The sequence below is a fragment of the Pocillopora verrucosa genome, chromosome 11, assembly GCF_036669915.1.
Source record: "Pocillopora verrucosa isolate sample1 chromosome 11, ASM3666991v2, whole genome shotgun sequence".
Classification (NCBI taxonomy): domain Eukaryota; kingdom Metazoa; phylum Cnidaria; class Anthozoa; order Scleractinia; family Pocilloporidae; genus Pocillopora; species Pocillopora verrucosa.
In genome coordinates this window covers 15617420-15632581 of record NC_089322.1, presented here as the reverse complement: position 1 = coordinate 15632581, position 15162 = coordinate 15617420, and the positions used below count along the sequence as shown (strand labels likewise).

The window sequence follows — 15162 nt, the reverse complement described above, 5'->3', positions numbered from 1 at the left end:
AGGCGTCGACCATTTGCGCGAGTAGTTCCAACTTTTCCTTACAATAGATTTAATAATTAATATATTTTGATGTCGTATAAAACCTTTGTAGATGTGAAAGTAGTCAAGATTATTGTGTCTTCTCATCATTTCACCCTGACATAACTGCGATATTTGCTAATCATCATTAGATTTAGCGCAACTTCGTTTCTTTTCTTAATTTTTTTTCAAGTTGATTGCACTTTGTTTAAGTGTTGTATTTTGAAATTTTGCATTTACTTTCGAGTTGCAGGCGTTCTACTGTCGGAGGGTGTTTAGGAAACATGGCTGTAGCCGTCACTTTCGTTTTTCTTGCTTTGGTACAGGGAATTCAAGGTGAGAACTCTTAAGCAACAATGCTATTATTGTACAATAAAGAAAACGCGGGATGCAAGCTCTTCGAGTTCTCTCCCAACACTGACGACCCTGATGGGTTTACCGTGTTAAAGAAGCCGAGAAAATGTGTTTCCTTTCCCTAAAGCATAACTGTAAACGCGTTTTACCCGAAAGAATAATCAATTCATCGTCTACTTTGTGATCAAGTCGCTGATTTTCAGCAAATACAATCAAAAGAAAGACGTAAAAACCAATCAAAGCGCTCGAGAGGGAATGAACAACCGAGGAGAACGACAATGAGTGAATTTATGGATTTCATAAGACTTTCAGGAAAATTCTTGAACGAAATGCCTATAAATTCATTGTTATCGATTCCTTGAAACGAAGAAAATAGGAACTTTTGTTTCTGTGACAGAGGTCTTGAGAAATTGTGGTTTTTTACTTTTACTGCGTGTTTAATTTAAAGTTTACAACCTTTTAGTTCAACCACATACTTGCGATCTTATCAATCTTTTTGGTAACTGAATAATTGTTTCCCCAAATCGTTTAATTTTTAATTTGTACTCGTTTTTATTGCGCGATTTCATACCAGTATAGGATTTACAGTGGTGTGTAGACTTTAACAACAAATTAGTCGACCACTCAGATGAAGCGTGTTATGTAAAGTTGCGTTATAAAATGCTGTTCTTCATTTACATCATCACTGCGCATAAGCATCACAGATAACGACAATTCCACCCTAACAGTATGCAAGAGGTTTATGACCATCGCCGTAAATAAACGGCCTAGCCCACCACGAGCGCCCATAGCACAGTGTTAGAATATTCGAAGTACTGATTGGATGGTCGTCGGTGTAGTGTATTAGGACAGCGGTAGTTCGCATATATATCCGGGAACCTAAAGTGTGTGCGAGAGCGGGAAAGTGAGGAGTAATTCATGTACTTCGTGTGCTTGGAATACATATTTTAGAGCTTTAATCAACAGGGCTTCCTTGCCAAACGAATTGAAATAAACCACTGTACCTTGCTCAATTTTTAATAGGAACTTAAAAACGTTTTTAAGTGTTTTGTCTTCGTTTAGTTTAGACGAGTTAAAGAGTTATGGCGTCCTCAAGTTACACTGGAATTTAAATATGCTTTGTATGATTCGTTGCATTTAAGTACAGATTATAGCGCCGCTGACACTATACCTAGGGCGCAGTTTCCCACGCCATGTGGGTTGCTTGAGCGTTTTTGCCGAGTTAGTTTAAGCGAAAAATTTTAGGCTGGGTAACAAGCAATAACTTCGAATCTTCGCCAAATAGATCCTCAATTGCCATTCGTTGTGATTATCCTGAACATGAATACAAGGAATCTGGACGCATAGAAGTTGTTGTATCGTATTTATTTTGCCAAGCGTAGCTGGCCCCAACACGCTTTAATTGCACTTTTGAAATAAATTTTTGCTGATTTGATTTAACTGATCTTTATTTTTAGATATTTTTAGTTTACTTATTCTTCAGAAGACCCCCATAAAAACCACTTAAAGTGATGCCAACCACTTCGAGTGACGGAGGTCTCCTCTTAAAATTTGTATTTCATTATTATTATTATTATTATTATTGTCATTATTATCATCATTATTAATATTATTTTTTTATCGTTATGATAAGGTCCAATTCTTGTTTCCTCTTCGAGATTTATTCCAATTTCCTTTTCTTTTCTACAACTTGAATTAACTTGATTTCAATACGTTTGAAATCGCCAAATTCATATTTTATTATAAAAATAACTTATTGCCCCCATTGCTTCTCAATCTTTTCGTGACGAATAGCCAAAATCACTACTATGACACCAGAACAACCAGTAATTATCGAACCCATTTGTGCCGTACAAATCTCAAGTAATTTACAATTCTCCAAGGTCCTAAAATTTGGAACTCTCTTCCTGTTCCAGTCACTTGTTCGTCAAACCTGTTTGGCTTTAAGACGAAAATGCAAGAGTTTTTATTTAAATAATCACTGAATTGGCCTAGCCGCACATTCGCAGCACTTTTTCTTTCCTTTATTTATTGTTGTAAGTGAGGTGGCTCTCCCATAAGCCCGGTGGCTTCCTTGGTCTCCTCGCCTATAAAAGCTATAAAGAAATTTTCGTATTGTGTAATTAAGGCAAATAAAGATGATAATGATGATAATGATGAAGAAGTATGCATTGTACAAATTTTTTTCCTTTAAGAGGAAAAAGAATGCAACCCAATGAAGATACTACAATAGCTGGAAAAAAGATATTAAAAGAGTATATGTTTTTTTTCGTTTTTTTCGCACGGTAAATTTCAATCCACTGTAACTAATTTTCTGACTTCCTTTGATTCCATTTCAGCCAACAAGCTTGGCAAACCATTCAGCATTCTTGATGGTTTGAAGCCAGTTTTACCGAGTGATGATAATATCAGTCCACTGTTTTACTCAGTGACAAAGTCCACGTTGTTAAAAAACGTACAACATCAAACCACCAAGAGTGACATCACATATTTCGGTGACTTTATCCAGGTGACCTACCATCCAGATGAAAAGGACTTGATCAAACAATTCTTCGCCATTTGGCGTTTTGAGGACGAGATCCGTGACGCAGCAGCAATTACCTATCAACCGAGGTCAACTAACATGAATTCCTATGCCCAACTCCTTGGGATAACTCCTAGCAACATGGTGGGGAAATCTTACGTTCTGGCACGGTATTGGAAAAGAATAAGCACAACTATCATCACCAATTCAGAATTTTCAAATCTTGACTCAACCTCCGTTTCCTCAGATGCGACAAGTGACGAGATAACAGCTCTTTTTTCAAAATACGGTACACATTACGTTTCCGGTTATGAGATGGGAGACTTTATTTACCAAGTATTTGTGTACGACCAAGAAATCGGTTCCGAGAAAGTCCGTAAATTCTTTCCCTTCGAAGATACTTCATTCAGCTTTGGTCCCAGAGGTTACTCTTTCCGCCCGTTTACCCAGCCAAGAGATGGCGAACAGGGGTATACTCTTGAAGCAGGAAAGATTTTGGCGGCGAGCGGTGATATGGCTTTGAAGAATATCCTACCGAAACTGAAGGACGATGTCTACAAAGTGAAGGAGAGCATCTTTATGTTTTTAGTAACACAAGCTTACCAGGACACTGACAACCTCAAGACATTAATCCCAATGGGCCTTTCCTTCAAAGGGATTATCAACACACTCTTCACGGCAGAATCACCTTCTAAGTCGAAGTGGAACGATGTACTATCTGCGACAATTTTCCAGAAATTTGGGGCAGCCAGTCACCCTAACTTTCCTTTGCTCATAGACCCTAATGTTGCTGGTTTTTATGGAAGTTTCAACCCAGATCTTGTCACATCCACGGCTACTAACTATGTCACCATAAGCCAAATGAGCTTTAAGCTGGATGATTTAGTCATTTCAGACCCTAAGTTCGTCACACATTTATTCATCTTTGCAGATGTCATACAAATCACCGCAACTGCCAAGCTGGTGCTCCCCGGCTCAAAACAGATTTATCTTGTGTGCCGAGAGTTCTTGGCTTTATCCTCTGGTAACAAGGTCCCAGAAATAATTGTTGGATCCCATGAAAATTCTGAGCCTGTCGTTAAAATATTTGCCAAAACCTTTCGTGGAATATTGAAGCTCACCCAAACCAAGACCGGCACACATAACACTTACGCAAACGACTACGTATACAAGACTGTGGAAGACAAAGCCAACCAATTTACAGTCAAAGTCGACAATACCAAGAAACTGCTCTACCCCGATAAGAAAACTGCAGCGGAACTGTACGACAGTGATGGAAAATCTCATGAAGCAGGGTGGGTCTACCAAAGCTTTGTGAACAGCTTAGAGCTAGCTGTGACTAGCGTACAAAGCATTTTGGCTGTCCGTTCCTCACCCAGTTTAGTTAATAGTGCGGGGAAAACAGCTGGCGAAAGTTTGAATTGGATTACAGAGACCCTTACGAAATCTTCACCCTTATCCCCCGACCTTGAAATGGTCCTTGGTCGTGCATTACTCTTAAGTAAGACCCAGCTGACAGAATACGCCAAGTCAAGACTCATTGTTCCCAGATTAACCTTCCTTCAATACAAACCGCTCTACGATAAACTACTGACAGCCGTTGCCAATTACGAAACCACCTACAAAACAGTCTCCACCGAAATACAACGTCGCAAACAGCTGGAGAAAATAACCACTTCTTTGCAAGAACTCAACAAAAATGTCAAAAGCTCTGGTACTTTCTTGGTCGCACAAGCTGAAGTGAATGCCAAGTACCAAGATGATGTTGCTAAAACTCAGCAAGCTCTCCATGACTTGGAGAAGGATCAAATCAGCCGTAAAGAAGCTGAAGCACAATCGTTACTTCAGGAGATAATAAAAATACAAGACGAGGTCGAAAAGAAAGGAAAAGCGTTGGCTGCGGCTGTCAAACAGTACCTAACAGAGCAAATAATCTCAGCCATTTTCACTGTTGCTGAAGTCATCGGGTCGCTGTTTACCGGGGGCGTCGGCCTGGCAAATATCGATAAGAAACTGACAGGTATTATACGAATTGCGGAAAAGCTAAAGAATGTTGTCCAAATTATTGAGCAGGTTAATAGGCTTTATGCACTCGGCAGAAATATGAGGAATGATATTGGTACGGTCAACCGAGCCTTAGGTAACATTCCAAGTTCATCTATCAGTAAAGATAGTTTCCCATCAATGCAGGATTGGGAAGATTTTGAAAATGATGTCGTGTCGTATACAAGTACGTCGGGCTTTTTACCGGAACAGGTGGCTGGGGAGGCGTTGGATTTTCAGCGTGAGGCAAAACGTTTATCATCGAGAGGCAAGAGATACGTAAACATTGCTGCGAACGTAGCCGAAAGAAAATACAAACAAATACAGATTGAAATGCAGCGAGATCTTGCCAAGAGACAGAGCACTCGTTTAAGAAAACTCAAGACAACATTGACACAAACAGACCTCTCGGATAACGATGCTAAAACTACTGATCTCTTCGAAATCGGTAACATTATCAAAATGAAGGAGAATCAAGTACGTTCACAGCTCATCCAAACGTTTGTCACCATGGATGCCGCTTTGCAGTACCACTATCTCCAAAACCCAACGCTGGTAACAAGCTACGACACAATGGCCATTCAGGCAGCAGCCATTCGTCAGGTGCAATCGTCTATTTTAGCACTGGAAAATTTTCCCACAAGCCCTGTGAACCTAAAAGAGCCCATAGGATTCCCAGTTTCTAATGTGCCCGTCAAAGCTTTGCTATCTGAAGAAGGATACGCAATTAGAATTCCACTCACCTCTCTTCCTTTCCATGAGTATGTGCGAGTCCGTGTTGTGAAAATCGAAGTAAAAGCAGACAATATTGCACAGTCTAAAGATGACACTGCATATGTTCAAGCCACTGCTTTGGGTGACTCATTCGAAGACAGAGACCTTGATCGTAATCCCAAGTCCTTTACAAGCACACCCACTGAATATCGCTTTGTCTATAACATTAAAACGGGAAACCCAGTCGTGGAAGTCAACCCATCTCCAGACTTCGCTAACAAGTTTATAAAAATGACTCCTTTTGACACTTGGATCTTCCGTTTTCCAAAAGTTACCACCAACCAAGGAATCCAGTTCTCGACAGCGCTTACTACTCTCAGGATCAAATTCTTCGTGAATGTCATCTTCCACCCCCCAAAATCCACCAACAACGATCAACAGTTCGAGCGTCACCTCTCCGACGACGTGTTAGGAAGCAAAGAAAAGCTTCTTCAAGATTTGAGCGGTCGCTCATTAGTGCGTGAATGGGATGCCATTATGGCAGTAAGCGCCGAGCGCGTGAATCAACTTTGGAAGAATCAGTACGACAGTAAAACCAACGCTGGATTCGTTAAGAATATAGCAACCGAAAGATCTTTAGTCCAAGATACCAGAGGATCTAAACTCGAAGCTAGAATCATGATGGATGTCGGTCCGCCCGTTATTCAGTTTATTAGAAACAACCAAAACAGGGCAACTCTGAAAATCAAAATCAAAAAGGCGACCGTGGAGTACTGGGAGTTCATTAAGAGAAGTAAAGACAAGTATAATTACAATGAAACTGCAGCAGTTACAGACAAAACTGAGATAACTGGCACCATGAACTTACTTAAACTGGAGGGATCGCTCACAAAAGGCAAAGTAGTACTTGATCTAAGTAACGGTGTTTTCGATGTCATAAAGTTACCTTTGACTGACACCCTGCAAGCAAACATCAAAACACAAATAGAGGTATACTTTAACACCAAGTTAAAATCAGAGAATTACGAATTGGCTCGAATAACTTACGAAGATAAGCTCACACCAGCCGGTCTTGTGCCAGACAAGTTCTACCTTGCCACGGGTGGATTCGAAACTGACACTTCCGGCTACGGGACATTGTATATCTTTTTTAAAACACGTTCGGCAAAATCGATTGTAACAGATCAAACGAAAAAGGACTTTAACGACCCGCTTTCAATTGACCAGAAAATTATTCCCAATACGTTTGAAGTTGCCTTGTTCATCAGTAATAGAGTGATCTTTGACGATATCATAAGAGAAGACATCAAAAAGAAATTCAAGTTTGGTGCCCACACAGAAGTTCTTCCAGGTCAATCGATATCACCAAATCAGCAAGCTGTATACGTAAAGGGAGACGATGGTGCATCTCACAGTATTTATATGACTCTTAAATTTGATCGATATGCAGGGACATACCCTTATACCTTCGTTATGCCAGGAAACACCCTCACAGTTAAACCTTTAAGCAATGGGCAGAAACTTCAAGTGCACTGGATCAACAACAACTTGCAGTTATCCATCCCATACGTCACTCATCGTTGTCCCGGGCGATTTTCAAGCTGTTACGACGAGACTAATTATAAGTCAGTTACCTTCAGCACCAATTACGTGAGAACCTTCAAGGCCTCCATTGACAAGGAATTGACGATATCGTATACAGAAGAGTCCAAATCTGGATCCGCAAGTAGCGTACATCATTGGACTGATTTTTTCCGGGCCCAAACCTACACAACTGCGAGGAACACGATCACCAGCAATGTGGGCAACTACTTGTCAGGTCTGCAGTTCAACTTTCGAAGCATATCTGCATTTGCACTCACTCAGGTTCTCTTCCCAAGCCAGAAAGTGTTTGTCTTGACGGAGGTCTACATTCCAGGCGACATGGTTATCCTTGGCACTGTTAACACCAAACCCACGAAAGCCTCCAAGTGATCAACAAGAAGCTGAATTATGAAAATGTGAGCGAAAGGTAGTTTTCCTTATGGTTTTCAGTTCAAAAACCAAAGGTGCAAACTTTAATTATTATCAGTTATCCAGAATAAACGAGTTAAACTAATCCCACGTTTGTGGTTTGATTTAAATTGTTCCTTTAAAATTTCTGATTCATAAAAGAGAGCAGTGGGATAATTAATCGAGAAGGGGAGTCAAGTTATAGCAACAGAGGAGGGAGAGCACAACCGCAACGTCGATAAAAAAAGATTTCAAGGATTACAACAATAAATACGCTCGCAGTGCAGTTTTGCTCGAAGTCTTATAGCACTCTAGATGTTCGATAGATCTGTGTGAATTTTGACACAAAAATTGTATTGTAAAAATATACATATACAAGTCTAAAATCCTGACGCCCACAACATCTGGGATCTGGCAGACCAACCCCAAAAATTTTCAATTTTTGGGTAGAAAAACTGGAATATGGGACTCTCGTAACAAAACCCTCTGCACAGATAGCCTCAAAATATGGTGGATTCTCACGGCATACCTATGACATTTTGTCACACTTTACGTTTTTCGTTTTGGTTTTGTTAGGACTGCGCCGTCAAAATGAAAACTCCTCCACAATTGCTATGGTTTGTTTTGCTGCATCGTTAAGCTGGTATACTGTACCCAACATAAAAATTCGAACGTCTGCGCATGCGCGAACGTTGTAGAAGCTTAGTGACGTGCTTCAGTTTGTCAAAACCAAGTTGTCTCATAAATAACCACACAGGTGAGTGAGAAGGGAATATGCATGCTGACTTAAGGTTATAAAGAGTTGTAAGAAGTATTCCAGATCCTCCCTTAAGCATTATATCAATTGCTGTATTTTTCAAAAAGGTGTGCGTTAATGCACATGTTACATGAAATATCCAGGTAACACATCTTCGTCAACACTCCTGGTTTCATTTTAAAGATGCTGACTTTTTTGCCCTGAAAAAATCACGATGTGTGAACTTTAGCCTGCAGTACAGGCGTCTTATTAGGGCGAGCTAACGTTATAAGCTCGCGATCGTTTATCCAACCGATCATGTTTGTGGACGGTGGGGGCTGGGGGGTGGGGGAAGGGCGAGGGCAATCTTCACTCCCGGACCCCCACCCCTCTCCTTATTTTTTACCATCGATCGCCCCTGAAGCACAATTTTCTTTCTCTCCCCAACCTTCCGCTGCCAATTAAATCGAAGATAGCGGCCACGATTTTCGTTGAGAAAATACTGAGCACTCGCGCGCCAAAATTACGCCTGCTCTGCACGCTATATTAACCTGAAAATGCAGCTACTGAGAACTAGGAAACCGTGATATAAATTATCCTAAGACTTAACCCCGTAACTCCCAAGATCTCATTGGTAATTCTCCTTATTGTCTGCCAAACGATTCTCATTATGTTAGTTTGGAGAATTTGGTATAGGATCAATTAGTAATGTAATCCATAACTGACATTTTTCTTTATTCTCATCACTTGTCTGCGTGATACTGTATAGATATAATGAGGATAAATTCTGTCTTGGTTACTCTCAGGAGTTAAAGGGTTAAACTTTGATCACATTGAAACTCGAATGATCATCTTTCTTTCATTCCATGACCCTCAAGCTCAAATTTCCCATGCGAATAGGACCAGGGCTGGGTTGTCAAAGCTGGGTTAAGATAACCCAGGATTAGTGTGAAATCTGATTTCAGATTTCTGACAGCTTTAAAAGAAAATACAATCAAATTATTTTTGTCTAGAATAGGATTACTGGATGCTTAAAAAGGATCCAGAAAATTATCTTGCCAAAAAGGATTAAAATTTAACCTTGGGTAATTGCTAATCAGCCTTCAAACAACTGGGTCCTGGGCTGACACCTATGCTTGGCAACCAGACTCAAACGTTCCATATGAACAGCTAGAAGCCAAAATTTCTCTTACTATGCTGAATCCAGTATGGTCATCAGGCTAATATTATGAGGCCATTTAATCCTATCACTCCTAAGATTTCAGTATCAATTGTCCTTACTGTCTCTCTTGCATTTCTTTAATCTAAGCTCTGGGAATTTGTTTTAGAATTAAAGAATATTCCCTTGCTGATTACTGTTTTATTTTTGCCATTGTTTGAAGATGATAGCATATTAAGATTTTTTGGAAAAATTACTTCTTAATCTCTCCTGGGGGTGAAAAAGTTAAAAATTCATAATTAAGTCAGACTATTTATTTCCATGATGTGATTATTTGATGGTTTCCCTAGGAATGATTCCCATCTAAAAAAGGAGTTATCTGATGTAGTTAATTTATTACCCTTTTTAATAACAATAAGGAAAAAACAGAGGAAGAAAAAGTGGCTAGTATTTTGATAAAACTGCACCTTAACCCTTAAACTCCCATGCGTGACCAAGACAGAATTTCTCCTTACAATATCAATGCAATATCAACCAGATAAGTGATGAGAATAAAGAAATATATCAATTTCGGGATAATTAGTTGATGCAATTCTGAATTCTCTGAACTAACATTATAAGAATTGTATGGTTAACAGTAAGGAGAATTAAAAATTGGATCTGGGAGTTAAAGGGTCAAGGATCTTATATCAAACCAGGGGTGGGCCCATAAATTCTCAATGTGAGGTGTCCAAACTTCACCTCTGAAAACCCAGGATTTTTTGTTACTCTAAAACCTAAAGAGCAAGGAAATATTTCAATAAAAGTAAATTTTAAATATTTCATACTGAGTTGTAATTTGTGACCCTGTTGACTTGCAAGAATCTTGAGATAAGACAGGTGATCAAAAGACCTACAGGTTTGATAAAGCAGTGTGAGGAGGATCCAAACCTAATGAGTTTATTACATTTATTTCCTTTTTCATAGTCTCTGTAAAATTCACCATTATAGGGCCACAAGTTTATTAGCTCCGGCTATTTCATGTTAACCCTCATAAAATATAGTCTTTACTTACTTACTTACTTAGTTACATGATGATGATAAATTATAAAGTACCACAACCACTTATTGCTTCACCTCTATTTTGCATTTTGAGTCCAGCATTGCAGAATTCATTTAGGAATGAACAATTGAATAGTATGGAACACTCTCATGCAGTATCTTGGAATATATTGGGCATGAGTTGTCAAGAGGATTATAATTCATGTAAGGGGCGCATGTATGACGAGATATGAAGTGCTTTTCGAAATCAACACAACTAAGGAGAATAAATTATACAAAATACAAAAATTATCCATAACACACCAGTCAAAGTAAACTCCTAAACCCTCTCTTCATGGTGCTTGCACACACACCGCCCCACCCGGTTGGAGATCGACAAGTCATTCCTCGATATGACGTCAGTACCAGTGAAGCCTCGCTTCCGTTCACTAACTGGCGCCATATTTGATTTGCTATAATGTTGCAATAGTGAAAACATCGACGATAAACACATGGATAACGGAAAAATGCTAAATCAACTTGCTTCCCTGAATGGCTTAATTCTCGCCTTGACAGCAGTGATACTCATAAAACACTCTTTCCCTCCTTTCCTAGAGAAAATGGACCCATTTCACCGGTAAGCTTTTAAATCGGATTCGATCGAGTTGTTGTTGTCATTTTAAAATCCCTAACACACTTTTCGGCTTTAAAAGAATGACTAATAAATAAGTTTCTTTTATTCTCAGACGAAATAATTTGGCTTTTTTTCTCCTTCCTCAACACAGTAGACACTGTTCCTTTAATAACAGGATAGATTTTGCCTGGAGATAATATAAAAGTTTAAAATTTTGAATTACAAATATGCGGGGTTCATAAAATAAACCGTTAAAAGTGTTATACTCACTCATTCAAATATTTCGGGCACAGCACAAGTTATAGAGGCATTATTTGATAATCAGTTTAGTATCGACTTCAAAGTTTTGCTCGTCTTTAATCTAAAAAGATTGGTTATTTTAGAGCTACCTGTAAATCTTTCGTGCATTTAAAAGCTCACATGTAGCGAATATTAAAGATTGGATTTTATATTTCATCTGAACTTACATTGAGAAGGTCTGTAATTGAGCCCTGTTTGTTCTAGTAACTAAAAAAAAACAAAAATAATAGATATCAAGGTCTCATAGACTACTATTCCTCAAATGTTCTTCGAGTTTTTTTTTCCCGTGTAGATGGGTCTCGAACTCATCTCGTATTCCGTTTTCATAACAATATACTAACAGAAGTTTTTGCTCGAGCTGGTAAAACAATAGCTACTTAAAACGTAGTTTGTGTATAAACAAATGCTCCCTTTTGTGCTGGAAACAATATAAATTTAAAAGGTGTCATGATTTCTGGTTGATTGCTCATCAACGTCACGATATTGTGATTGCAATCTCAAGTAATGTGTTGCCATCTCGATGGTTATAAAGAATTTTACAACTTAAGAGATGCCGTAGTGTGTTCGAGCTTTTCTGCTGGCGCACAATATTCTAAAAAAATTTGTTCTAATTTTCAGCAAACTTGGAACTGATCAAAAACCATGAGTTCCCGCTCAATTACGGAATGAGATGTTTTATGAGACATTAAGACTCTGCGTGATTCTCGCTTGGGTACCAATATCCGAAGGTAAGTTTTGTAGTTGTTATTTTGAAGTTAATTATATGAATGATATCCATGGAAAACTTAGGCAGGCTGACTCAGTTCGAGAGAATAAATGGAAGTTTCTATAGAGAGTGTGGTTCTGTATCGGTGGGGTTATCACAACATAATTTGGTTTTATCAACTGAGTTGATAACGTAAATTTCCCACCATGAGTCCCTGAAGCTGAGCGTTAGCCCTTCGTTAGAGCGAAAGGCGAATGTTTATGGCATAAATTCTCGTTGTTTCTATAAAAAAATCCAAATGATCTCGATTCGAGAGAAATCGTACGCTCTGTCAAACATCCAAAATTTTCAATCACTTTCTGCATCAGTAGGCGTCGAGTGCGTTTGTAGCAACATAGCATGAAAACTGTTAGAAACACGGAGATCCGAAAAAATAGAAATTGGAAAATGGAAAATAGAATTAATCTTCTCGATAAGCATCTTTTTTTGCCTCACACTAAGAGCTCATGAACTGTCTGGTTTTCCAAAGTTGACAAATTTTGCAAATTTATTTGTGTTGATGTTCATTACATATACGTATATATATCACAGGCCTTTTTGATTAAAGCGCTACTTCTCACTATAAATCGATACATTATCCAGCAAACAGGCAATGAGAATACTCAAAGATATCACAGGTAGAAGTTACAAGGAAATGTGTAGCAGCAAGAGGGGAGAAATGACATTCAGATCTTAAGAGCTAAAGCGCAGTTAGGGCATCGCGGGAAATGTAGATTAAACTTTTTGAAAAGGTAATCGCCATTGGCAATTCTTTCCAATCTTCTTCAGCTTTCCCTATCCTTTGTCTGTTTGGTTAACGTGTTCTTTTATACTCTCACAACTATGGCCCATTAACCTTCTACTCTCCAGAAACAAGTATTTATAATCTCCATAAAACTCTCCATACGTTTCCAAGGGTACTGACAGGGGAGAATTTATACAACAATCAAGAGCTCATTTAGTTGGTGATTACTTTCGTGACCCTAATGTTTGATTTGGGGTGTTAATAGAAATTAGATAAGAAGGTTTCATTCTTATTAACGACAGTTGTCAGAGAGCCAAAGGCAACTTAAACGTTTTCTAATGATACAACAGTAGTCGCTTTGATCAAAACTATGACAAAATTCTCGAGCGTGATGGTTATCACCAACCCGATTTGAGCACCAATACGACAGTGTATGCGTCATGCTTGTAATTGGTCAGTGCAATAAGACAGGTACCACGTCATGCCTGTGTAAGTGGGCATAGTTTTTATTAATTAGCTCTTCCAATTCTGTCAGTAATTATATTCGTGATTGACAAATCGGAATCCCGCTTCGCGGTCGTCCGATATTGTCCACTCAGTGGCTCCACTCGGTCCTATTACCATTATTAATTACTGTTCCAATTGATACCGTGAATTTCATTGGGAGATAAAATTTCTTAATTAGATTTTTGCTTAGGGGCTATCTTGGTCAAAGTAAAATTTTAAAACTTTCTGGAAGTATAATTGTAATCTACAAAGTACTGATCCCTAATCCAGGTACCACGTCATGCCTGTGTAAGCGTGCATAGTTTTCATTAATTGGTTCTTCCAATACTGTCGTGATTGACAAATCGGACTTCCGCTTCGTGTTCGTCCGATATTGCAAATCACTTGTATAATTACAGACTGAATTGGCTCCACTTGGTTCTATTACCATTATTAATTACTGTCCCAATTGATACCGCGAATTTCATTGGGAGATAAAATTTCTTAATTAGCTAAGAAACTCTGGCGATTTTTGCTAAGGGGCTATCTTGGTCAAAGTAAAATTTTAAAACTTTCTGGAAGTATAATTGTAATCTGCAAAGAACTGATCCCTGAAACTTTCAGGACTTAACAAACCGTAGGGTGATTTCTTCAAGTTGCACACGCAATTATTGTTTGCAGAAGTTACCGAATGTTTCTCAATATGACAGCATAAGTTTTTATCAGAAATGAACTATGCTATACACAACAAAGGCTTCTCGGAGAGGTAATTTACTTTTCTCTTTTGCTAAGAAAATCGAGACCCATCATTAAGCAGAGTTCCTCATGAGGGCGAATCTGAAGTTTGTGCTCGCGAAATACTAGAGACAGTTGTGTCTAGCTTGTTCAAGTAAATTTTCATAGATAAACGACTGAGCTGGTGTAATCAATTTATAGTGGGTATGATTCCTTGATGTTATCCTGTTTCATTAGCCTGGCGCGTTGCAAGGAAGAGTGACTCTTTCTGACACGTTTTAGGAATTTTTGTTGTTGCGCAAGGAACGCCCACCAGTTATCTAAACCGTAAAACACTTCCTGTAGGTAAGGATCCAACGTAAACATTTCCCCTTTTTAATTGAGAAAAGCATTTATGAAGTAGCACTGTGCATGACGATTGCAATACACGTTTTGGGCCAAGGAACATCTTATACTGCATCACTGCAGTATAGTTGTGTTATATGTCTTATGAGAAAAGCATAATTGGTGTTCCAACGCAGGTTTCTTGTTTCTTCCTCGTCTTAGGTGCCGCGCCTGTGTTCAGTCCTGGTTCCTATAGCGGTAATGTTGACGAAAATGTGCCCACAGACACCACTGTCAGCGGAATCACTCTGTCAGCGTCTGAAAATGGTGGAAGCAGTGTTACTTACTCGATTATAAGTTCGGCGGGACCATTCAAACTGAGTGCGAATGGAACAAAAGTGCTCACTAATGGATTAGCTGTTAATTTTGAGGCACAGAACTCGTATACTCTAACAGTTCAGGCTGAGTCCGCAGGTAATTATGGAATAGTGTGATGACGTGAGTGAATCGGTGTCTTTAACTAGGGTAAGCCTGGTACTAGTTCGCGGTAAAAATGACACGTCATAATTACACCCCGCATGAAAAATGACGCGCTCGGTCAAATTATGCGGTGCGTAAAAACTACCCGAGATT

General features: G+C 38.9%; 2 protein-coding genes across 2 annotated transcripts in view; both read left to right on the top strand.

The window, feature by feature from the left end:
* The first annotated feature begins 274 nt into the window (after window positions 1-274).
* Window positions 275-7699, top strand: LOC131790130 (uncharacterized). Its single transcript, XM_059107310.2, has 2 exons — window positions 275-354; window positions 2712-7699. The coding sequence occupies exons 1-2, from the start codon at window positions 303-305 to the stop codon at window positions 7625-7627; spliced, it is 4968 nt and encodes a 1655-aa protein (XP_058963293.2). The 5' UTR covers window positions 275-302; the 3' UTR covers window positions 7628-7699.
* A 4300-nt stretch (window positions 7700-11999) lies between these two features.
* LOC131796260 (protocadherin Fat 4) overlaps window positions 12000-15162 on the top strand; it is a 34609-nt gene continuing 31446 nt past the window's right edge. Inside the window, 2 exon segments of the mRNA XM_066174062.1 lie at window positions 12000-12222; window positions 14752-15003. Coding sequence (XP_066030159.1) covers window positions 12165-12222; window positions 14752-15003 — 310 coding nt within the window. The 5' untranslated portion in view covers window positions 12000-12164.